The 25,647-nt window shown below is 33.6% G+C and overlaps 3 protein-coding genes across 11 annotated transcripts in view; 1 reads left to right on the plus strand and 2 right to left on the minus strand.

Annotated features, from left to right (window-relative positions):
* Positions 1-907: 907 nt before the first annotated feature.
* On the minus strand, positions 908-9,093 carry LOC134707344 (large ribosomal subunit protein uL14). The gene is made up of 5 exons (XM_063567037.1): positions 9,017-9,093; positions 7,492-7,575; positions 6,701-6,829; positions 6,008-6,121; positions 908-1,009 (listed from the first exon to the last, which is right to left on the minus strand). The coding sequence occupies exons 1-5, from the start codon at positions 9,027-9,029 to the stop codon at positions 927-929; spliced, it is 423 nt and encodes a 140-aa protein (XP_063423107.1). The 5' UTR covers positions 9,030-9,093; the 3' UTR covers positions 908-926.
* Positions 9,094-11,199: 2,106 nt separating this feature from the next.
* LOC134707345 (uncharacterized) lies at positions 11,200-15,461 on the plus strand. 2 transcript variants are annotated; one of them, XM_063567038.1, is made up of 3 exons: positions 11,200-11,304; positions 12,531-12,732; positions 14,562-15,461. In XM_063567038.1, exons 2-3 carry the CDS (start codon positions 12,531-12,533, stop codon positions 15,416-15,418), a joined length of 1,059 nt encoding a protein of 352 aa, XP_063423108.1. In that variant the 5' UTR covers positions 11,200-11,304; the 3' UTR covers positions 15,419-15,461. The 2 variants fall into 2 exon arrangements, with proteins under 2 accessions (XP_063423108.1, XP_063423109.1); XM_063567039.1 differs by lacking the exon at positions 11,200-11,304 and adding an exon at positions 11,652-11,758.
* Positions 15,462-17,996: 2,535 nt separating this feature from the next.
* Positions 17,997-25,647, minus strand: part of LOC134707346 (serine/arginine repetitive matrix protein 1-like) — a 29,892-nt gene continuing 22,241 nt past the window's right edge. For all 8 annotated transcript variants that reach the window (XM_063567045.1, XM_063567046.1, XM_063567042.1 and 5 more), the window contains 4 exons: positions 24,398-24,486; positions 20,312-21,628; positions 19,905-19,943; positions 17,997-19,349 (listed from right to left, as the gene is read on the minus strand). In XM_063567045.1, coding sequence (XP_063423115.1) covers positions 19,205-19,349; positions 19,905-19,943; positions 20,312-21,628; positions 24,398-24,486 — 1,590 coding nt within the window. In that variant the 3' untranslated portion in view covers positions 17,997-19,204. The remainder of the gene's footprint in view (positions 19,350-19,904; positions 19,944-20,311; positions 21,629-24,397; positions 24,487-25,647) is intronic.

Here is a 25,647-nt window from a genome sequence, read left to right on the forward strand (position 1 = left end):
GACAGTGGGTAGGTAGGTAGGTAGGTAGGCATTTTCTTTTTTTTTTCAAAAATTTTCAAAAAAAGAAATTGTAGTATCAGATGTTTATTAGTCTTCATGCCTATTTGATTGAGAAAAAAAAATTCTTCAAATCAGGACAATAAAAGAATTTGAGAAGGCATCTTTTTTCTTGGTAGGTAGCGTTTGGGCAAACAAACCTATTATTCATTATGGCCTAAGGCATTTACAAACAAAGTATGAAGGACACAGGTCTCCTACCGTCTCATATATTAAGCTTTTAAGACGATTGTTAACATGGCTGTGGCCCCCACCAGATCACTATCCCTTTGTCAAGACTTCTGCAACAACAAAAATTGCTTACTGACTACAATGCAACATTATCAAGCTGCAGACCAAATATCAAATCATTCATTTCCCTTAACATAGAAGCCAAGCACATTTTGAGATAAGTTTTTCTAATGGACGGAGTTGGGTGTCCAGCAGTTACTTGAACTGATTCCACCTCCAAAGATCATAAAAAGTCAGTTCACCACACAAAAAAAGTTTTTTTTGCAACTCCATACTTTTTGGTTTAAATTTTTGTTCCTTCAGTATAAATATAAAAGATAAAAGACAGCTCATACATGTCGAAGTACATTCTTAGTAATTAAAACAGATTTACCTCTTTTTCAAACACCAGGTAAGGCTTTTGAAGTCCAGTTTTATAATAAAGTATATATATGTTTATTTAAAGCTAAACAACTGCTTCAATAGAATTGATTGTTCTTATTATTTAATCAGTTGATGACAACGCATTAGAGATCCACATATTCTAGTGTCTGGCTTTAAAATATTTAGTCATGCCAACAGTGTGTAAACAAATGTAGTCTTACATTTTTATAAAATAATATAAAAGAAACTAATGCAATGAAGTCCACAGTATTTTATTATGATATTGAACTGGCATTTGAAGCTATACGGGGCCATAAATCTGCACATTCTTTTGCAACTGGTCCTGTGATAGCTGAACCTAAAACAGAAAACAACAGAAGCTATAAAATGTTAAATGCATATTAAGCATGATTCAGAAGAAATAAATAAAAAGCTTCTTTTTTTTTTTACTACAGGACACTAAATTAAAGGTACATGTTTGTGGTGGAGAAAAATTAATAAGGAATCAAAGGATATGTGATTTTACATGAAAAAAGATCTATTACCAATTTCTAGACATAAACTTGCATGTCCCAAAGTCTTGGTCAGAAATTTCAATGTTTGGGGTCAAACTTCCCACAGCCCAAGCAAGTACTAAAAAGATGCTCCGCAGGGCGCAGCTTTATACGACCGCAGAGGTTGAACCCTGAACGGTTGGGGCAAGTATGGACACAACATTCAAGCTGGATTCAGCTCTAAATTTGGATTGTGATTAAATAGTTGACACAGCATATGTTTCTGACACAGAATGAATGTGTTCTAATGAACTTTAAAAAAAATTGCCTTTGAGCAATTCACTATGCTGTTGAATATTAATCCTCTCAACAAAATGTTTGAAGAAATTTTCTTTTTATTTATGAAATCTAAAATGAAAAAAATTGACCCCCCCACAATTTTTTTTTCACATCCCCCTTTCCCTTATTTCAAAACTGATCTCAATTCAAATTTTTAATGAAGTTTGCAACAATAACTACTCATTTAAGTACATCATAAAATATTAAAATGTAAAAAAAGTGCTTGTTATCACTGACAATGACTGAATGGTAAAAATTGTTTTAATCTATCAGTTGGTAGTAAAAGTGAATATACATTGTATATTGTATAAAACAATGATTTAAGTTGATTCAACTACTATTCTGGACAAAGAAAGATAACTCCAACTGAAATCCAATTGGAATTTCTTGCTATTGCACCAAATTGTGCAATTAGATATTTCTTGCTATTGTGCAATACTGTGCAATTGAAAATATTTGCTATTGCACAATACTGTGCAATTGAAGATTCTTGCTATTGCTGAATTTATAACTGTGCAATTGAAAATTTCTTGCTATTGCACAATACTTAATATAATAATTTTGGATCCTGATTTGGACCAACTTGAAAACTAGGCCCATAATCAAAAATCTAAGTACATGTTTAGATTCAGCATATCAAAGAGGCCCAAGAATTCAATTTTTGTTAAAATCAAACTTAGTTTAATTTTGGACCCTTTGGACTTTAATGTAGACCAATTTTATAACGGGACCAAAAATTAAGAATCTACATACACAGTTAGATTCGGCACATCAAAGAACCCCAATTATTCAATTTTTGATGAAATCAAACAAAGTTTAATTTTGGACCCCGATTTGGGCCAACTTGAAAACTGGGCCAATAAAAAAAAAAATTGTAAGGGTTCCGTGAGTGTCTCGCCTACTTTTGCCTACTATTGCTGTAAATCGCGGGCTCAACTTTAATGAGGAAGAAAATCAATAAAAATTTTCCTCTTGATACCATCTTATGATTGTAAGAAGCTTCTGTCCAAGTTTGGTAAAAATCTAGGATAGTTAATAAATCTAATGAATGTTTTGAAAACTTCAACTGTAAACTGTATGTAATGTTAACTTAAAGAAAATCTAAGTCCATTTAAAAATAAAATACAGAAAAAATGGAGTTATCTTTTTACAAAATTTACTTCTGGATACTATTTTATGATAATAAATAAGCTTCTGTCCAAGTTTGGAACACACCCAGGATAGTTTAAGAAAGTTATTAAAATTCTAAAAACTTTAACCACAGAGTGAATGTAATGTTTCCCCGCAGAAAAACTAAGTCCATTTAAAAGTAAAATAGGGAAAAAATGGATTTATATTTTTACAAAATTTACTTCTGGATACTATCTTATGATCATAAACAACCTTCTGTCCAAGTTTGGTACAAACCCAGGATAGTTTAAGAAAGTTATTAAAATTCTAAAAACTTTAACCACAGAGTGAATGTTATGTTTCCCCGCAGAAAAAAACTAAGTCTATTTATAAGTAAGATACGGAAAAAATGGAATTTTATTTTTACAAAATTTACTTCTGAATACTATCTTATGATCATAAACAAGCTTCTGTCCAAGTTTGGTAGAAATCCAGTATAGTTTAAGAAAGTTATTAAAATTTCAAAAACTTTAACCACAGAGTGAATATTTGTTGACGCCGCCGACGACGGAATGTAGGATCGCTTAGTCTCGCTTTTGCGACTAAAGTCGAAGGCTCGACAAAAATCTAAGTACATTTTTAGATTCACCATTTCAAAGAACCCCAAGGATTTAATTTTTAATTTAATTTTGGACCCTTTATTCCTAAACTGTTGAGACCAAAACTCCCAAAATCAATACCAACCTTCATTTTATGGTCATAAACCTTATGTTTAAATTTCATAGATTTCTATATATAAATACTTAAGTTATGGTGCGAAAACCAAGAAAAATGCTTATTTGGGTCCCTTTTTGGCCCCTAATTCCTAAACTGTTGGGACCTTAACTCCCAAAATCAATACCAACCTTCCTTTTGTGGTCATAAACATTGTGTTTAAATTTCATTGATTTCTATTTACTTAAACTGAAGTTATTGTGCGAAAACCAAGAATAATGCTTATTTGGGCCCCCAATTCCTAAACTGTTGGAACCAAAACTCCCAAAATCAATCCCAACCTTTCTTTTATGGTCATAAACCTTGTGTCAACATTTCAGAGATTTCTATTAACTTAAACTAAAGTTATAGTGCGAAAACCAAGTAAATGCTTATTTGGGTCCTTTTTGGCCCCTAATTCCTAAAATGTTGGGACCAAAATTCCCAAAATCAATCCCAACCTTCCTTTTATGGTCATAAACCTTGTGTTTAAATTTCATAGATTTGTATTCTCTTTTACTAAAGTTACAGTGAGAAAACTAAAAGTATTCGGACAACAACGACGATGCAGATGATGACGCCAACGTGATAGCAATATCAGACGAATAAATTTTCAAATTTTGCGGTCGTATAAAAAGGCTGTCAGACATATTTTTTTCTTATCATTAATGAGGTGCCTCAGCTGTTTTTTTTCTTTTCATTTGAATAATTTTTAGTCATGATTGGGTCTTAATTGAACTGGTTTTGATAATGACATCTTCACTAGCCAAGGGTACGATCCACTCCCAATCTCTCCACTCATGGCGGATTGAGATAAAATTTTGGTGACACAAGGTAAGGATTTTATTGGTTGCAGTAGAAACTCCCTGCATCAAATCAAAAAGCGCCTATAACATGATCACTGTAAATGTAGAAAGTGTTTGTAAACAATTGCCACATGTTTATTGTGCAACAAGTCTTTACAAATGCATGAATGTTGACATATATTTTCGTTTCCGGCTTTACCAAGTGTGTAGAATCTAGACGCTACTGTGTTTCTATCTCTAAATAGAAGAGTAAAAAAGCCACCATTGGTCAACATTAAAAGGCTTAAATTTAATCTTCCAATAGATGCCTTATAGATGGCGCAATATTGATATCACAAATGTTGCCCTAATCTGTCAAGGGTGGAGAGAACGGAGTGGATAGTAACCCTTGGCTAGCGAAGATATGATAATGACTGAAGGATGTACAGTATCCTTCATTCTTGTTCTTTTGTTTCTGTTGATTTTTTTTCATTGGCAATATCATTACATTTCCTTATTTGTACAGTAATAGGTCTCGCCTTCTACAATATAGGGAATTTAAATAGTAAATTTGATTTGCTTTAACCAGTAATGATTTGGATATTGAATATACATGTACCAGTATAACAGCAGATTTTTATGTCTTACACATGGCCAGCAAGATAAAACTTTTGAGAGGTTCATGTTTTACCATGAAGGAGTATATAAGATTAGGACTCTATAATGTCGCACATTTCAAATCTGGATTTAACTCATAGTTATAACAATTTATCATACAAAACATCAAGTTAATAATATATATATATATTTTTTTTTTAAATTATGCTTTCTTTTTAAGATGAAACAAGAATGTGTCCAAAGTACATGGATGCCCCTCACATTATCATTTTCCATATTCAGCGGACTGTAAAATTGGTTAAAAACTCTAAATTGGGCATTTAAAGTAGAAAGATCATTCAATAGGGAACATGTGTACTAAGTTTAAATTTGATTGGACTTCAGCTTCATCAAAAACTACCTTGACCAAAATCTTTAACCTGAAACTCGCACTTTCATTTTCTATGTTCAATGAACCATGGAATTGGGGTCAAAAGTCTAATCTGGCTTCAAAATTAGACAGATCATATCATGAGGAACATGTGTACTAAGTTTCAAGTCGATTGGACTTCAGCTTCATCAAAAACTACCATGACCAAAAACTTTAACCTGAAACTTCTATGTTCAGTGGACCGTGAAATTGGGGTCAAGTCTAATTAGGCTTTCAAATTAGAAAGATCACTACCTTAACCAAAAACTTTAACCTGAAACTCACACTTTCATTTTCTATGTTCAGTGGACGGTGAAATTGGGGTCAAAAGTCTAATTTGGCTTTAAAATTAGAAAGATCATATCATAAGAATCATTTGTACTAAGTTTCAAGTTGATTGGACTTCAGCTTTATCAAAAACTACCTTGACCAAAAAACTTTAACCTAAAGTGGGACGAACAGACGGACAGCTGAACAGGTCACACAGACCAGAAAATATAATGCCTCTCTACTATAGTAGGTGGGACATAAACAGACGGACTCAAAGACACACAGACCAGAAAACATAATGCCCCTTCTATTGTAGGTGGGGCATAAAAATTGACAAATATTTTTTTCACAAAATTCAATAAAAACATATTAATTTCTATTTGTTTTTATGATCAGAAATATTACACGTTCAAGTCAAAATCTACGTAGCACTACATCGTAGTTACAATATTGAACGCAACCCTGTTATTTCAAAATCTAGTCTAGTCTTGCCTGACTAGCTGTCAACAAACACCTTATCAGAATATCTTTTATACTGACTTAAACATATTTTTTACAATAAACAGCAGAAATTTTACCTTTCATTTCTCCTTTCACATTTACTATGACCCCCGCATTGTCTTCAAAATAAATGAACACCCCATCCTTCCTCCGAACAGGTTTCCTTTGTCTCACCACTACTGCTGGCATTACTAAAAATATAAAGTAGATTTGTTAAAACAAATTCAGAGTTTTGATAAGAAAATGTTAATATTTTTAATACCTGTAGGTTAATCTTATTAATCTCACATAGTCATGCATATGACAGAATGAATGCAAATACCTTTATATGAATTCATTTGCATGTACTTATCTGTTTAATTTCTGTATATATTGGATCCATCTTAATCTGTAGATGTGTTAGTTCTTTGAAAGATAGCTTCCTTGAAGTTTGGCGACAATCATTTCTTAATGAAGGTTGCTAGTATTCAAACATTTAGGGTTATTTTCTAATCAAGGAAAAGAAAGAATCATATCATATTTTTTTCATGCAAGATGGCCAGAACCAAGTCATTGCATGATTTCTCATATATTATGGTGATTTATTTTATTTTAACACTTGATTGTAACCAAGTTTTTGGTATAAATTTGTCTGTTTCCAGAAGATTTTTTTCTAAAAGGTCACAACTTCACATAGTTTTTAGGAATTTTGTTTTAAACTTTTATTGGCAAGTCTATGCTTTAAATTTGAATCCAAACACATTTAAGGAAATTTGAAACACTGAGCTAACCTTTTTTACGAAGTTCTGGTTTTCCCTTCTTCACTGTGGCTACAAACATATCACCAGCGCCAGCAGCTGGCATTCTGTTCAAACGTCCTTTAATACCATGGACAGCAATCACATACAGGTTCTTTGCTCCTGAAAAATGTCAATGTCCATTTAGAATCTATGTTAAACAAGTTCACTGATATTTCAATGTCACGTTAAAAGTATTTAATTTTCTATTCTTTCTGAAGGATGATACATTTTGTATAGTTAGGGTATTATTTAAGGATATTAAGTGCACGGATGATGCAAAGAAAGCATTAATAAGTCATAAATAAGAAGGAGAGAAAACTGGATTAAATAATCTTTTATGTTCGAACATGTACATGTATTTGCCACTATCCAAAGTGTAATATTTTACTATTAAACTCCTTTTTCTAATTCAAAACTTGAATTCAAAATCAAGTATAAATGTACAAAACAGTATTTAAATATGTTTTGACACTGCTTTTATATCGTTGTTATATTTCTTTCAAACTAAAAACAGAAGAAGAATCAAACTTAGTATTATCTTTATTTTTTTTTAACTTTTTGTTCTATATTTTAACAGAATCATATATATCTTTATGAAGTAAATATAAAAATTTTAGTAGTTAAAATTTATTTGCTGTACTACAATACATTTTTGTATGTTATAATTCTAATCATCTTTTGAAATAATGCATTAAGAAGATACAATGTATCTGGCATTTTGTTACATCTGTTGATAGTTTTTATGGACTATTTGTTATACCAGGCCTAATATGTTCTCCTACCTGTATTATCAGCACAATTAATTACGGCTCCAACTGGCAAAGCCAAGGAGATCCTGAACTTTCCTCCTGCGGAACCTCCTCTTCCTGAAATTGGAATAGATAAAATGTAATAAGTATACATTGCTGACTTAACATATTCATTCAGTAAAATACACGAGTATCCGGCATCTTTCTTGGTATATTAATGAGGGGGGATAGGACCTTTATTGGAACTTCGGGATCTGGTGTTTTTAAGCTCGGTATTTACTCTTTCGGGATCCGGGATTTTAATTTATCTAAATTCAGGACCTCAGGATTTCACGTTTTTAAGCCTGGAATATCGGGATCAGGACCCCTCCTATCCCCCCTAATTAATCTAATTTCTGTTAAAGAAGTTAATACATGTAAAACATACATTGTAACATACATGTTTTTATAATATTTTTCAAACACCATACCATTTCTTCTAATTTTAATATTGATAAATCTTAAATTTATCTGTCTATTGTTGGAACATCGAATCAAATCAGTGGAGACTGGTTAAACTAGTCAACTATCTTATCCAACACTATACTTGGCAACACTGAGATAAAATTTGTGAGTTTGAAACCCAATTGTGGCAGGTGAACAAAAATCTATTCTTAAATGACTAAGTGCTGAAAGTGGCAGTAAAACACCATTCAATCACCAAATCAGGGTTTTCAGGTTACACTTGACCCCGCAATTAATCAAAACCAAAAGTACACCATTTTTATGAAGGCATGAAAACAATTGATAGACATTGCAAGCACAGTTATCATGTTCATTTTAGTGTCACATGTATGTCTCAATGTATTGGACAAAATGACTGTAGACATAATCATTTACAAATCATGAAAAATTTCAACATGTAAATGTATGTCAATATAAAAATAGACAGATGTGTATTGCCAACTATTCACATCAAATGAAGTGGATCTTAGCAATTGTGTGCAAACTGAAGGACTTCGACAAACCCATACTGTTTAGTCGACATCTGACAAATGTCTAATTTCTTACAAAACACAAGAAAAACAAAATTAACAGATGTGAACCAATGACAACCAGTGAACTATATCTACAGGCTCTCATCTTGGGACAGACATATAAAGAATACGGCGGGGTTAGGCACGTTTAAGTTCAAACCCTTCCCTAACCTGGGACAGTGGCGTAACAACACACGAACAAGGTGGTTTTGTAACTGGAATAGAATAACATAATCAAGTTTTACATTATAAATCTAATTGGACGAACTTGCAGTATTACAGAATACAAGTTAACACTTATAAAGTTTTTACATTCTTATGTCAAATTAGCGATATGTGTTTATGCATTTGTTTCTCTATACTTCTACCACTACCGTAGAAATATAGCCGAACCTCCTTTACTATTGTTCCGATTTTCGAAATTTCTACGTAAAGTCTTAGTTGAATCACTTATCTTTCTAAATTAAAGATGAACATAACTATGTAAGATACAGATTGACAGATGATTATGGATTTAATATAGAAATATAACAAAAGTTAACCTCTTTTCGACATGTTGGATTAAAAAGGAAGTAGATATAAAAGGCTAATAACTGGTTCGGAAACGGGACCGGTTAAGAATGTTTCCGGCAAAAGCCAGGGTACTATGTATGTTTTTATTTTATTTACGATGGCCCTTGCGATAAATAAATATGAAAATTACTAAACTTGACTAATGAGTAAAAGGGAACTCTGATACAATTTATGAACATTGTTACAATGTTAGAAGTAAGCAGAAGGTTGAAGAAACGGGAAAATACCGGGCGTGACGAAACCGTTGAGGACTAAAAAAAAGAGGATAAAAATATATATAAAAACGGTTGTTTGATCTTTGCATTGCACTCTTGTCGGAAAATGTGTTACAATGTACGTGCAGGCTAAGCTCAGTGGGGATGGCACATCTTACAATATTATATAGGTTCATGTGCGCTAAGTTATTATGCCGACTGGACATATCTGAAAGTGTTTCTTCTAAAACTAACAGTCTGTAATCAGAAAATTTCAACTACTTTCCATGTGGTTAGTTACTACCCCGTTTACTAACTATGGAATCTGAGACTACTATGACATGTATAATATGTGCTATATAGTAATCTCCATGGCCTCCAATATCACTAAACTAGTACATATTTTTCTAAGAGGGGTCAACCGAAGCATATGCCTCTAGGTGCCCGATTTCTCGCTGTGATGAAGACCATTGGTGTCGGCTTTCGGTTGATTTTTACTCTTTTGTCGGGTTGTTGTCGTCTCTTTGGCACATTCCTCATTTTCATTATCATGTACCGCGTCGGAAGTTTGCGCTTTTTTATAGGACATTTGCGCTTATTTTTTTGGACACTTGCGCTTCAAATCTTACGACATTTGCGCTTTTAAAATTAGGTCATTCGCTTTTCACATACTTTTTTTTTTACATTTGCGCTTATATAAACCTATATAGAATTCTCACGGCTGTGCTTCGGTATATCTAGAAAACAATCGGGAAAGAAAAAGTAACGGTGGTAAAGCTCTGGTATAGTATCGTGAAAGACATTTTAGCTAGAAGACACGCGGAACTCAACGTCATGATCAGTTAATAATATAATTTAATGAAATATTATGACAAATATTTATAAAATAAACTGTGTGTCTAAAATGTTCAACATTATGATCAGTATCCGAGATCGAGATTAAAAAGAACATTAATTGTATAATTAATTTGTTTACAAAACTATTCTGGAAAGGCAGATTGCTCATCAAAATTTTAAAGAAATTATCAGGCTAATTTTCTCCTTTTGAAGAGTTTCATTTAACAACAGTCGGTGGTTATAAACTCTTGAACATATATCAATGTGCTATGAAATATGCTAGGGAATGATTTTTAAACTTTTACTCTGCCAGGACAAACCTGCCGGTCCCAAGCCCGGATAAAAGAAGATGATAGTCATAAAAAACCATATTGCATTTATAAATTGTTACAATTGTTTTAAAATGCTTCTTTGTTTACCGACCGTATGCAGTGTCGGGTCAATTGGGGGATACCGGGGTTGGAACACCCCATGCTTTAGGACGATCAATGTATATGAATGGGTATATATGGTTGGCACCCTCCCTTGTCCTGGATTGGAAACTTCCCCTTTTAAAATAGTTGGATCCGCCCCTGGTGCGCCTTCTGTGTTTACCGATCTTTCAAGGGCTGTATAGCCAGTCATGGTCGTGCAAATCTTTTATCATCCATCCTTCTGTATAAAAATAGAATATGTGGTATGATTGCCAACGAGACCACTGTCCACACGAGACCAAAATGACACAGACATTAAAAACTATAGGTCACCGTACGGCCTTCAACAATGAGCAAAGCCCATAAGGCATATATATAGTCAGCTATAAAAGGCCCCGATATGACAATGTAAAACAATTCAAACGAGATAACTAACGCCTTAATTGTATAAAAAAAAATGAGTAACATAAACAAACGTCTGTTTTTTTTTATCATGGCATTTGCTCAGAGGGATTGTAATTCACAGCCCAAAAGGTAGCATCTCTTTGTGTGGTTAAAGATTATTATTTTAAAAATAGAGATTTTAACCTTGACCGCTGATACAAGGAATAAGGTCAATGTCAGACGAACCCTGTCCAACAGACATATAGACCTTTCAAGAATCTCATATGATAAAATCCTGTTACCAATTAATTGTAAAGTCACGTAACAGTATACAGTTTTTAGCTGTCGCTGAACCATTGACATTAGTTCAAGGACATTAGATAGATGACAACAGAAGCTTAAAGTTAACCTAAGGCATCTGTGAATAAGGTAATATAAAGCACCCTTCTAAAAGTTAAGCTATATACAAATAATTAACACCACAGCCGTATGCTGAAGCATCATATATCTCACATTACGCGGAGTACGTTCAATTTATTCATTTATATATTATTTATTTTAAGTACTTATGAGCACGTCAGGAACATGCTCTCTACTATATACAATTTAAACTTGCTTTCCCGGATTAGTATTTAGCCTAATTATAGTTTAAATATCTCAGTTAAATACACACACGTTCTCTAATTAATTATAGTAATACGTACTGTACCAAATCTAAAACCACTCGTAAGCTGCTTAATCTTCTAATCTGTTCCTCGCTCATTAAGTAAGATTATGTCAAATATATGCTAAGGTCACACTGCACAGTTCAATAACAGAGTCTGGAAAAACTACGGAATTATCAATGGTATATCCTGAATCATAATTAACTTGTCACTAAAAGGTACGTATAATTTACGTCTTTTTACAAGAATTCACATATGGGGACAAACAAATATAGATATATTGATATTTTTGAATTGAAAATTGTTCTGTGGTGACTTTAAAGCGAAAAGTTGAGAATGTTGTTTAAAAACACTTAGATCAATTGCTTCCTAGGCTTCAATGTAAATGATGAAAGGGAGCCAAGTTATAAAATTGAGAATGGAAATGGGGAATGTGTCAAAGAGACAACATATGATACCGACCATAGAAAAGACAACAGCAAACGGCTCTTCAATGTAGCGAGAAATTATCGCACCCGGAGGCGTCCTGCAGATGGCCCCTAAACAAATATATACTAGTTCAGTGATAATGAACCCCTTACTAAACTCCAAATTGTACACAAGAAACTAAAGTTAAAAATAATACAAGACTTACAAAGACCAGAGGCTCCTGACTTGGGACAGGCACAAAAATGCAGCGGGGTTAAACATGTTTATTAGATCTCAACCCTCCCCCTTTACCTCTAGCCAATGTATAAAAGTAAACGCATAGCAATACGCACATTAAAATTCAGTTCAAGAGAAGTCCGAGTCTGGTGTCAGAAGAAATAACCGAAGAAAATAAACAAATTGACAATAATACATAAATAACAGACTACTAGCAGTTAATTAACATTCACATATAAAAATAAGAAGATGGGGTATGATGCCAATGAGTTGTTCTTCCAGAGTTAAAATGACGAGGATGCAAATTGTGACAGAAAATACATTTATATTTTTTATTGCTTTCAGATGGCAACGGATAATCAATGGTCTGGATTGTTAATAGTGGTTATATTTGTTGCAATTTTCGCTATTACGTCAGTGTCTGCAATGGCGATATATTTTTTCTGCAAATGTCACCACAAGAAAAAAAAGATTAATATGCAGGTGCGACCAGCTCCGAACAGGAATAGATTAGACGACGAAGATGACAATGAAGATGGAGAGCAAGGTTTTAGTTTGTTGTTTTATTTCAATAACATCTGATTCTGACAGTTTTGACTTTTCAACTCTTTGCACTACACTTCCACACAATCTTAGCAAAGAAAAATTATTCTATTGAATCAAAAGGTTGTTTGAAAAATCTAATGCAAATATATTTGCTTCAACTCACTCACAGCCTCTCTTCTCTAACTAGAAAAGTAAATATGCTATAGATATGAGGTGACTGCAGCGGGTAATCTTTTCTCCCATTACATTTATGTACGTTTCGGCAATGAATTAATATGTATCGACCGGTTGTATTCATTCCTATGGGTGCCAATATGGTTCCTCTTAGAACATACTTGATTTTAGGCAGTGTGGTGACCTATAGATGTTAATTTCTGTGTCATTTGGTCTCTTTTGAAGAATTGCAGTGGCAGATCCAGCCATTTTAAAAAAGGGGGTCCTATCCCAGGACAAATTAGGGGGAGGATGTTCCAACTACATGTCCCCCATTCAAATGCATTGATCGTCCAAAAAGGGGGGTTTGAACCACTGGACAACAGCCCCCCTTCCGATCCGCACATGAATTGTCTCCTTGGCATTCATACCACATCTTCTTTGTATATTGTTCTTGTACTTTTATACATCACAGTTTATGAAAAAAACTTAGTAATGACCCATCATAATTGTATTTAACTTATACTAGTAAATGCAACATCACTTATCGTAATCTTGGTGATATTTTTCGTTACATAATCAAGAAATTTTTAAATATACTGCCATAATTTTTTTTAATAAAACTTACTTTGATTAAATTAAATATAAAGTTAAAACGGTAATCACTGTCCTTTCCTAGATTGAGATATTACAGATGAGATGTTGTTAACAAAGCACGGAAATTTAGAAACGATAAGGATAAACTAATCGAACCTTAAAATGAACTTAATCTAAAAGGTAACCAATTCGACACTGTAATTATATCTTTAAATATTGTTTTATTGGATAAATCTTAAAGTATTATTGTTATATACATACATACGTTTACATATGCACATGCACGGTTCTAAATCTGTTGATACTTGTATAATGGCATTGCACAAGGTCAATGGTGTTTTTTTCTCTGGTTGTAATGACAATTTTAAACTAAATCCATTGAATGTTGGATGTGTACTGATTGATACTACAGTCCTAGATACACGTTGTTTTTAATTAGTTGTTAATGGCTGCCAGTAACTGAAAGTGCTCTCGGATCTGTACTTTAAAGTTTTTGTTGTTGTTTAGGGATGTATAAATATCCTGCCACGTCCGGTGTGTTTTTGTTTTTGTTTGATGTTTTTCTGCTTTGTATCGATCTGATGAATAAAACACTTTCAAACAGATTTTAGTTCCTTAATGCTATAGTTTTTTTTTCATATGTTTGTCTGTTACACCATTGTCACAGGTTAGGGGAGGGTCAAGCGCTTGCTAACATGTTCAATCCCGTCACATTCTTCCTGGGCCTGTCCGAAGTCAGAAGCCGGTCACTCGGTTGTTGTTGTTTGTTGCTGAAAATTCAGTTTGTTATTTTTCTCGTTTGAATTGTTTTACATTTGTCATTTCGGGGCCATTCAGTTTAGCGGACTATGCGGTATGTGTGTTGCTCATTATTGAAGGCCCAGCTATAACCTACAATATTTAACTTCTATGCCATTTGGTCTCTGGTGGAAAGTTGTTCCAAAGGCAATTTTACCACATCTTCTTATATTTATCAGAATAAGACATTGTCTCGGCCAATTGAAAAAAAAACCTATATAAAACCATCTGATTCTCAGTACATGTTATATTTATTTTGATTGTACATTTGTTCTTTTCCAGGTTTTCTGTTCGAAAGGAGAGATGATCGTTTACAGAGGGTAACCAACACAAATAGGGATTCACCGAATGCGAGAGGTCTTGGTGGGATTTACAATTCCCCTCAAAGACTGGATACGCCTGCTGTGACTGGTATAGGCAGTAATTACATGGCACCTCTAAACAAAAGAAGAAGCAGGGAGGATAGAGATATTTTTAAGTCACAAAGACTAGTTAAAGTAGACGAAGATGGTACTTATGATAGCCATTACAGTGATTATACGCCTGCTGTGACTAATATAGGCAGTAGTTACATGTCACCTCTAAATAAAAGAATGAGTAGGGAGGATAGAGATATTTTCAAATCACAAAGACTAGTTAAAGTGGACGAAGATGGTATAAATAAAAGAAGGAGCAGGGAGGATAGAGATATTTTTAAGTCACAAAGACTAGATAAAGTCGACGAAGATGGTACTTATGATAGCCATACCAGTGATCAACCAGTACCCAACACGTTTAGTGTCAACAAAATCAATAGAAAAAGACGGCATAATTCTAATATTAAGGACAACAACGTACAGTATACAGGGATCACAGACAATTACAAAACCGCACAAATTCTTAGAGTTGACCATCATGATGACAACGTCCAAACCTTTGGTGGTATATATAGGACGCCACAAAGAGTAAGATCTCGAGAATCTACCTCACGTGGATCATGTGCAAGAAGCACGAGTCCTTTTGGTGAGAGAAAAACAGAAGAGTCAATAGATCGTGAAAACACTCAGAGAGGCAGAAGAACCGCGGACAATACACAATCTAATCCTGCACGGTTCATGTTCACAGCTTCAAGTAAAATGGCTTGGGGGTTTGACTCTTGATAACTATTGGAATCTACAGGCCAGTGGGATCCAGTGCAATACTATGAAATGCTCAGTCCTTTGGACATATCACTATTTAAACGATAATAATATGTTATTTTATTAAACTTAAGACTGTTCATTAAAATAAAAATAAAAGTTTATGAATTGTATTTGAATGTATCTACCCAACATGTCCTATTTTTACGCGTTTCTGGCTGGTTTCCTTGATGTTTATACAAGCTCTAGTTCAATGCCTAGATGCTCGTTAGTGGACACGTGTTGAAAAGTATTTTCAATGTTCGTTTTCTGTAAGATATCTGTCATAAAAGAATTCTTTTTAAAACAAAGGTTGTTCTCCTTCAGGCAAATGTTGTCTTGGCCTTATTTGGCATATCGGGTAGTCGGAATTTTTTATTGTCAATGCCTATCAACTTCGTATTTGATTTATCTCACAACAGTTCTGATTCTAGCATCCCAAAGTCTTTGAAAAACGTATTGCGCGTCTGGCGTACCACTTTAGAAGGCTGGGATCTTTGATAAGTTATTGAAGCTTAAAAATTGGCTTATTGCCTCTTTGAAACCAAAATGAAAAGTATTAATGGGTAGCTATAACTCCAATAATCAACTTGACAGTTTTTATCACGACTAATTCTGTATCTTGCTTGATAAATTTTGGTATGTTATCAATTCTGTCCAGTAACAAAATCAAAAACGCTAAAACGGACAGAGAAATAAACATTTGAGTGCAATACATGTTTCTTCTATCGTAGACTAATACCGATTGGTGCCTGTTTCTAAAATGAGTCAAGTGGTACTGATAAAATTGCAATAAATGCAGATGACCATGTATCCCTTCAGTTATATGAATCGCAGTGAGTAAATGGCAAAACTCAGCCATAAAGACAATCATATCTCTGAATATTTGGCACAGTTTTAGAGTTTTAGGTTTTGTTTAATGGCCATCCAACGGTTTAGATTTTAGTGTCAATGATGAATTAATGAATTTATGTTGATAGTCCTTAATAAAAAAGTATCTCATATAAAACTTAACATGATTCAGGAAAATGAGGTCAACGTCAAATAAAACGAACAGGAACTATGTACAATGTCCAATGACCAAGGAAAATTAGGTGAAGGTCAGATGAACTATGCCAGCCATGTTTACCATACAATCAATCCATGCATCAACTATAGTTGACCTAATGCTTACATTTTAGGAAATAACTTACAAAAAAAAAAAACTTACAAAAAGTGAACACTAAGCAATGAAAATGAGGTCGAAGTCAATTAAAACCTAGGAGGCTGACATTTATATTATTAAATATTTCTATACATCAAATATAAGTTGACCTATTGCATCTAGAAATAGAAAAAAAGACATAAACACAAAAACATATCTTTGACCACTGTAACCATAAAAATTAGGTCAAGGTAAGGCGACACCTGCTAGTAGGACATGTACACCTTACAACCATTCCATACACCAAATATAGTAATCTTTTGCTCATAATATCTGATATATGGACTTGATCCTGCAAACTCTTTGTTCACTGGTCCATGAAATCAGGTTGAGTGATGTTGAGGTCAGATTAAAGGCTATCAAGTTTCTCTTTAGAAGGGTTTCATAATTTATCATCATAGTCTAAACCTGAAGATTAAGACTAGCAAACAACTGTCAATGTTTATTTGTTCCCCTAACAGAAGTTCCACTGGAAACTTTGTTATAAACAATGTCATAATACCTATTACTGTTGGAACAAATATTCTATACTATTGATTTCGTTAGGAACATATACTATATTACTTTATATGTAACATTTATTCCTATGGAAATAATATTCCAGAATATTTTTTCCTTTAGGAACTTATATTATGAAGGAACTTATATTCCCTGACACTACAATTTGTCCATACCTGTATTTTGGTATACCACAGTCATATTTTTCTATGATTGTCAATGACTGCCTTTACATTAAATCCATTGGAAGTTGGATGTGTTACTCTACGGAATGATATTTTAGTCTTAAATACATGATTTGTTTGATAAGTTGTTTTTGACTTTAAACCAGTTGTCAGTAAACTGCTTGTACTCTCAGATCTGTACATTGTGTCTTTTGGTTGTTTTCCTTAGTTTGTGCATTGTATTGATATAATGAGTTAACCACTTTTTAGCTTTAATAGCTTTATCTGTCCTGTTACACCATTGTACCACATTAAAAGGGGGAGGGTTTTAAACCAGGAAAATGTTTAGCAGTGCAAACATTTTGTGTGTACCTGTCCCAAATTAGAAGCCTGTAATTTGGTGGTTGCCATTTGTTGCTGTATCATATTTCTTTCCTTTTTTTGTTTTGTACATATTGTATATTGGTATAAGGCTGTTGCATTTCTCGGTTGAATTGTTTCACATTTGTTATTAAGAGGCCTTATATAGCTTGCTGTGCCAAATGGATTTTGCTCATTGTTGAAGACATTTGTTTATCTTATATATCTAAGAGTTCCCCAAAATTCAAAGGTGAAAACTTGATTTGAGATGTGTATTATTTTGGCAGCCAACACAGAGTGTGTGTGCATGAACGAAAAAAGCAACAAACTAAAGTTGATTTCACAAGGTCTTTATTAACAAGGCAAGTGTAACTGTTTTAACCATGATAACATGGATTAAATGTGATTTTATTAATGAACACTTAAAACTTGCTACATTTAAAGACAAAAAATTTAGGTATACACAATTGGTGAACATAGTCAAACATTAAGTTATGAAGAAGAAAAAAACCGAAACAGCATCACCCTGAAAATGATCCAATAATGGAAATCAATTGATTTTGTTATTCAATAAAAGTATACTCTATAATGAATCTCCACATGATTTTGTACTAGAAAATTAATGAAGTAAATATCATTTCTTACCATTTTATGATAAGAAAATACATATGTTCCACCCTAATTTCTCAAAATTATTGAAATAACCATTGATGATTAAGAAAAGGCTTCAGCCTGAATTTGATTACCACATCAATGGAAAAAAGTGCACCTAGAACCCACATTAATTTATTATGATTTAGACTCACTAGGAAACATGCAAGTTTTCAAAAATAATTGTGTTGGTTGGCCTTTTCAGGAAAATCAGGGCTGATGGTGACCTGCAAAATTTGACCTACATATACACTTTTTCAAAGTATAGTCCAATTCTGATTTATAAGGGACTTTTAAATCATTTGTAAAAAATAGAATTTTCTGATTTTTTTACAGTTAAGACTAAATAGAAATATAATTTGTTTTTGACAATGAAAATGAATGAATTGATGAAAGAATATTCAAATATGACAACATGATTGTTATGACCTTATTCAAAGAAATTTGATAATGAATAAATCAGTACATTTGTCCTTGATGTCAGTATGGTTGAGTATGTATATTTAGGTATAAATGCCGACTCTATTTAAAATGTAAAATGTTTTAAACAAATAAAACTAGTGATTTATTAAATATTTCAACAAGTTATAAAATGCATATTAAACTACCATAATTGTTTTGATTAAATCCCTTCTGAAAAAGTAAAAATTTGTTGTAAAATAGAGAAAAAAAAATATGTAACTATGTAATCACTTCAAATTTATAAAATAAATTCACTATTGGTTTATGATAAATTTTCATACATTTTTTTAACCTTAGACTAAAAACCCACTATTATATTTAAAATAACAGAAGCATTTATAAAATGATCTGTATGAAAACCATCAACCTTTAACCATGAATTGATATGACAGTTTCAATAAAGAACCAGTATGTATTAAAACACAATAACTAAGACCAGCTGCGAGAGTGGGATCTTCTTCGTCTTCTAGGGCTACGACTCCTACTACGGCTGGAACTTCGTGAACTGCTACTACTTCGACGTCTGCTACGGGATCTGGTTTTCCTACGTGATCTGGATCTACTGCGTGAAAACCTAAAACAACAATTTCCCATGAAAATAAACTTTCAGGAATAATATTTAACCATACCTCTTTTCAACACATACTATATATCAATTATGAGAAATATCTATTTGATTGGAACATACCACAAACTGAACTAATCCACAGATTTTAATACAATTTGTGTTTCACCATCGGCTATCTTTTTATTTTGTGTTTTGAGACTAGAAATAATTCAAATTCTGATGAGTAGGTCAACAAAGTTAATATTATATGTTTCAATGGTATGAATATTCACAAATATAAAACCTATCAAGGAGTATGTATAGCAAGTTTTCTCTTACTTTTATTAACTCATTGGACAAAATCATAGCGTTAGTGAAATCTAGTGACATTATTGCATTTTTTTTTTAACTTGAGCAGAAATGTTATTCAGTGCTTTGTATTGCTACTGAAGGCATTTCACATAAAATATTTCAAATATAACACAATGACTATCCTTCAGAAAACAAGGTAAACATTTTCCATTAATTAAATAACAATATTCATGATTATGTTAGATCACAAAAGGAACTAAAGATAATTACCTTCTTCTACGGGCAGGCGGAGATCTTCTTGATCTGCTCCTATAATAAATAAAAAAAATATGAAAAAAATTAAGTTCATATAAACAGTGTTTATATTTTCTAGCAATTGATAACCTTTATACAGTGAAAAAAAATTGTCAAGTTATTGCACAGATATTAACACATGGAATTCAAAAGGGTATGTCATGTGTATTTCAATAAAACAACAATAAAAAGAAGTCAATATATAGTCTCTAACAATAGAAAGGAAAGTTGTGAATAACTAAACCTGATTGAATAAGTAAAAGAAACTTATTTTTAATAGAACTTCATAAGTTTGAAGTGACACAAGGTAAGTGATTTGATAGGAAAAAAACGTAAAATCCTAACAGTTCAGTAATTAATTAATAACTATATTTTTGTTTTACCTTGACCTTGACCTGCTTCTTCTTTGTGATTTGGATCTTCTTCGTGGTGATGGTGACCTTTTCCTTGGAGATATACTACGTTTTCTTGGAGACTTGCTGCGCCTTCTTGGTGAAGGTGTTCTCCTTCTAACTGGAGATTTTGTATGTTTTCTTGGTGATGGAGCTCTCCTTGGTGATTTTGAATTTCGTCTTGGGGAAACAGAACGTCTTCTGGATGAAGACGACCTCCTTCTTCTTACAGGAGATCTTCTTATAGGAGGTCTTCTTCTGGGTGAAGATGATGACCTCCTCCTTCTTGGTGGTGATCTTCTGCGTGGGGAAGGAGACGATCTCCTCCTAGGCAGACTTTTTCTTGGAGATGGTGAGGATCGTCTTCTAGGTGACCTTTTTCTTGGTGAAATAGATGATCTCCTTGGTGGTGACCTTCTAGGTGATGGAGATGACCTTTTCCTTTTCGGTGGGGATAACCTCCTAGGAATTGACCTTGGTGATGGAGAAGATCGTCTCCTTGGTGACCTGTTCCTTTGGGAGGGAGAAATTCTCCTTGGAGGTGACCTCTTCCTTGGGGATGGGGATGACTTTCTCCTAGGTGAAATACGTCTTCTTGGAGGAGTTTCTGATTTTCTTGACGATCTTCTGGCTGACAATTTTGAAGGTGAGGGAGTCCTTGACCTTCTTATAACACGTCTAATGGTTGGTGATGTAGACCTTTTTTTAGGAGTCCTGCTTCGTGACCTGGATGAGCTATCTGATTTATGTCTTCTTGCTGGTGAGGCTGATTTTCTCACTACTTTCCTTGGAGTTTCCTTTTTTAAAACTGGGGGTTCTGTCATATCTTGTAACCTATTATCTAAAGCGCTCTTCCCTATGTCAGCATTTGCATTAGTGTTTTTAAGACTTGAATCACTTGATTTTACAGGTATAGGAATCTGCTCTGTCATAACATGGCTCAACACCTTTTCATAAATGGTCTCTTTCTTTACTCCAACCACTGGTATTGGCAGTACTGAAGACTTACTATCCTTCATAGGAGGGGGAGGAGGTGGCCCTCTTTTACCTTCATTTTCCTTGCCATATAAAAACTGACTTGTTGGAGATGCTGATCTGGATTTATCTGAGCTTGAACTGTCAGAATCTGATTCTGATGATGAACTGCCTTTACGTTGTTCCTTAGCTTTAGCGGACACTCTTTCTGTTGGAGAAGGAGTTCCTGACCGTCTCTCTCTTTCAAATGCTGTTGCTGGCATTTTGACTGGTGAAGCCTGATGGGTAATATCTGCTTTAGGTGGATTCTTTCTATCCCATCTACTATGATGTCTGAAAATAGATTGGAATTCTGAATGACATTGAATAATATAAGATATGGCAAAATTAGCCCTAATACTGTTAAAATCTAAATATGCTATAATGATAAATTTGCCCTGCTGATATGGATACAGTCTTTTTGTCTAATGAATAAATTAAGAACTAGAGGCTCCAAAGAGCCTGTGTCGCTCACCTTGGTCTATGTGAATATTAAACAAAGGAAGCAGATGGATTCATGACAAAATTGTGTTTTGGTGATGGTGATGTGTTTGAAAATCTTACTTTACTAGTCTTGCTGCTTACATTTATCTCTATCTATAATGAACTTGGCCCAGTAGTTTCAGTGGAAAATGTTAATAAAAATTTACAAATTTTATGAAAATTGTTAAAAATTGACTATAAAGGACAATAACTCCTTAGGGGGTCAATTGACAATTTCGGTCATGTTGACTTATTTGTAAATCTTACTTTGCTGAACATAATTGCTGTTAACAGTTTATCTCTATCTATAATAAAATTTAAGATAATAACCAAAAACAGCAAAATTTCCTTAAAATTACCGATTCAGGGGCAGCAACCCAACAATGGGTTGTCAGATTCATCTGAAAATTATAGGGCAGATAGATCTTGATCTGATTAATAATTTTACCCCGTGTTGGATTTGCTCTAAATGCTTTGGTTTTTGAGTTATAAGCCAAAAACTGCATTTTACCCCTATGTTCTATTTTTAGCTGTGGCGGCCATCTTGATTTGATAGTCGGGTCACCGGACACATTTTTAAAACAAGATACCCCAAAGATGATGATTGCCAAGTCTCGATTAATTTGGCCCAGTAGTTTCAGAGGAGAAGATTTTTGTAAAAGATAACTAAGATTTACGAAAAATGGTTAAAAATTGACTATAAAGGGCAATAACTCCTAAACGGGTCAACTGACCATTTCGGTCATGTTGACTTATTTGTAAATCCTACTTTACTAAACATTATTGCTGTTTACAGTTTATCTCTATCTATCTATAATATTCAAGATAATAACCAAAAACTGCAAAATTTCCACAAAATTACCAATTCGGGGGCAGCAACCCAACAACCGGTTGACCGATTCATCTGAAAATTTCAGGGCAGATAGATCTTGACCTAATGAACATTTTTACCCCTTGTCAGATTTCCTCTAAATGCTTTGGTTTTTGAGTTATAAGCCAAAAACTGCATTTTACCCCTATGTTCTATTTTTTGCTGTGGCGGCCATCTTGGTTGGATGACCGGGTCACGCCACATATTTTTTAAACTAGATACCCCAATGATGATTGTGGCCAAGTTTGGTTCAATTTGACCCAGTAGTTTCAGAGGAGAAGATTTTTGGAAAAGATAACTAAGATTAACGAAAAATGGTTAAAAATTGACTATAAAGGGCAATAACTCCTAAACGGGTCAACTGACCATTTCGGTCATGTTGACTTATTTGTAAATCCTACTTTACTAAACATTATTGCTGTTTACAGTTTATCTCTATCTATAATAATATTCAAGATAATAACCAAAAACTGCAAAATTTCCACAAAATTACCAATTCAGGGGCAGCAACCCAACAACCGGTTGACCGATTCATCTGAAAATTTCAGGGCAGATAGATCTTGACCTGATAAACAATTTTACCCCTGTCAGATTTCCTCTAAATGCTTTGGTTTTTGAGTTATAAGCCAAAAACTGCAGTTTACCCCTATGTTCTATTTTTAGCCGTGGCGGCCATCTTGGTTGGTTGACCGGGTCACGCCACACATTTTTTAAACTAGATACCCCAATGATGATTGTGGCCAAGTTTGGTTTAATTTGGCCCAGTAGTTTCAGAGGAGAAGATTTTTGTAAAAGATAACTAAGATTTACGAAAAATGGTTAAAAATTGACTATAAAGGGCAATAACTCCTAAACGGGTCAACTGACCATTTCGGTCATGTTGACTTATTTGTAAATCCTACTTTACTAAACATTATTGCTGTTTACAGTTTATCTCTATCTATAATAATATTCAAGATAATAACCAAAAACTGCAAAATTTCCACAAAATTACCAATTCAGGGGCAGCAACCCAACAACGGGTTGACCGATTCATCTGAAAATTTCAGGGCAAATAGATCTTGACCTGATAAACATTTTTACCCCATGTCAGATTTCCTCTAAATGCTTTGGTTTTTGAGTTATAAGCCAAAAACTGCATTTTACCCCTATGTTCTATTTTTAGCTGTGGCGGCCATCTTGGTTGGTTGACCGGGTCACGCCACACATTTTTTAAACTAGATACCCCAATGATGATTGTGGCCAAGTTTGGTTCAATTTGGCCCAGTAGTTTCAGAGGAGAAGATTTTTGTAAAAGTTAACAACGACGACGGACGCCGGACGCAAAGTGATGGGAAAAGCTCACTTGGCCCTTCGGGCCAGGTGAGCTAAAAATGTAAAGGGTTTGGTGGAACACCTGTGTTGTGCCTGCCATTGCAGCTGTCAGTTTTAAAGAGAAATCTTGACTCTCATAATATTTCATAGAAGTTTGACAAAATTTTTGATGTCTAAAAATAACTTAAAATACAGACTGAATCTGAAATGTTGATGACACAGGCATCTGAATCTAATGATCTTTTTGTTTTCCTTATACATGTTCCACTAAGGAAAACTTATTTTTCAATAAAATTTTAATTAAAACAAGCCACAATGATGAACAGAATAAAATAGAACAAATGAAGCTTTTAGAAATTACTAGTGATTTTATAGTGTTATCAAAATGAACCTACTTGGCCATTTCTGATGCTGCCTCAGCCACCTGTGACAAATTAGGTATTGGTGGAGTCCTTAATCGGTTTTCCTGTGTGCTATCAACTGGCTGAAACAACAAAATTATACAATGCATAGAATTTGTTCATACTTTGCCAAAACGTAGTATCTATTGATATATATTGAAAAATATAATAAAAAGAGGCTCTCACAACGACAGCAAACCGGATTTATTAGCATTTATTTGTGTCCTGGCAATGTCACAAGAACCATTACTGATGATTGGTGAAAGTGAAAATCGTCAATATCAAATTTGACCTCTATTTTGTCATCAGTATCAACATATTAAAATTTGAAAAGCTAATTAGATTGAATGGTTTGTGAGTAAATGCAACAACGTGAATGGAAACACCATTTTACGATCTTTCAAGAACCATAACTCCTGAACGGTAAAAGTCAAAATCGTCATTATTGAACTTGACCTCTATTTTGTCATCAGTAACAACATATTAAAATTTGAAAAGCTTTGGTTGAATGGTTCATGAGAAAATGCACGAACACGACTGGAAACACCATTTTACGATCTTTCAAGAACCATAACTCCTGAACGGTAAAAGTCAAAATCGTCATTATTGAACTTGACCTCCATTTTGTCACTAGTAACAACATATTAAAATTTTGGAAGCTTTGGTAGAACAGTTCAAGCGTAAATGCATGGACACGACTGGAAACACCATTTTTCAATCTTTCAAGGACCATAACTCCTGAACGGTAAAAGTCAAAATCGTCATTATTGAACTTGACCTTCATTTTGTCACCAGTAACAACATATTAAAATTTGGGAAGCTTTGGTAGAACTGTTCATGCGTAAATGCACGGACAAGACTTTTCAATCTTTCAAGAACCATAACTCCTGAACGGTAAAAGTCAAAATGGCCATTATTGAACTTGACCTTCATTTAGTTGTCAGTAACAACATATTAAAATTTTAAAAGCTTTGGTTTAACGGTTCATGAGTTAATGCACGGACAACATTTGAATGCCGCCCGCCCTCCGAGCATCCCCAATTTAATAACCGACATTTTTGTCACAAAAATCTGGCTAAAAATGATAGGTCACCGTGATTGATTATGCTTAATGCAGACATCAAAATTATAGTCTTCAGAAATTTATAATAGGTTTGAATTTTTAGTTTTCTTCTACATTTTTTAAGTTGTAACTAGCTTTTTTAAATACCTCATTAACAAAACAACTTCTTACACATAATGCA

The sequence above is a fragment of the Mytilus trossulus genome, chromosome 2, assembly GCF_036588685.1.
Source record: "Mytilus trossulus isolate FHL-02 chromosome 2, PNRI_Mtr1.1.1.hap1, whole genome shotgun sequence".
Classification (NCBI taxonomy): Eukaryota; Metazoa; Mollusca; class Bivalvia; order Mytilida; family Mytilidae; genus Mytilus; species Mytilus trossulus.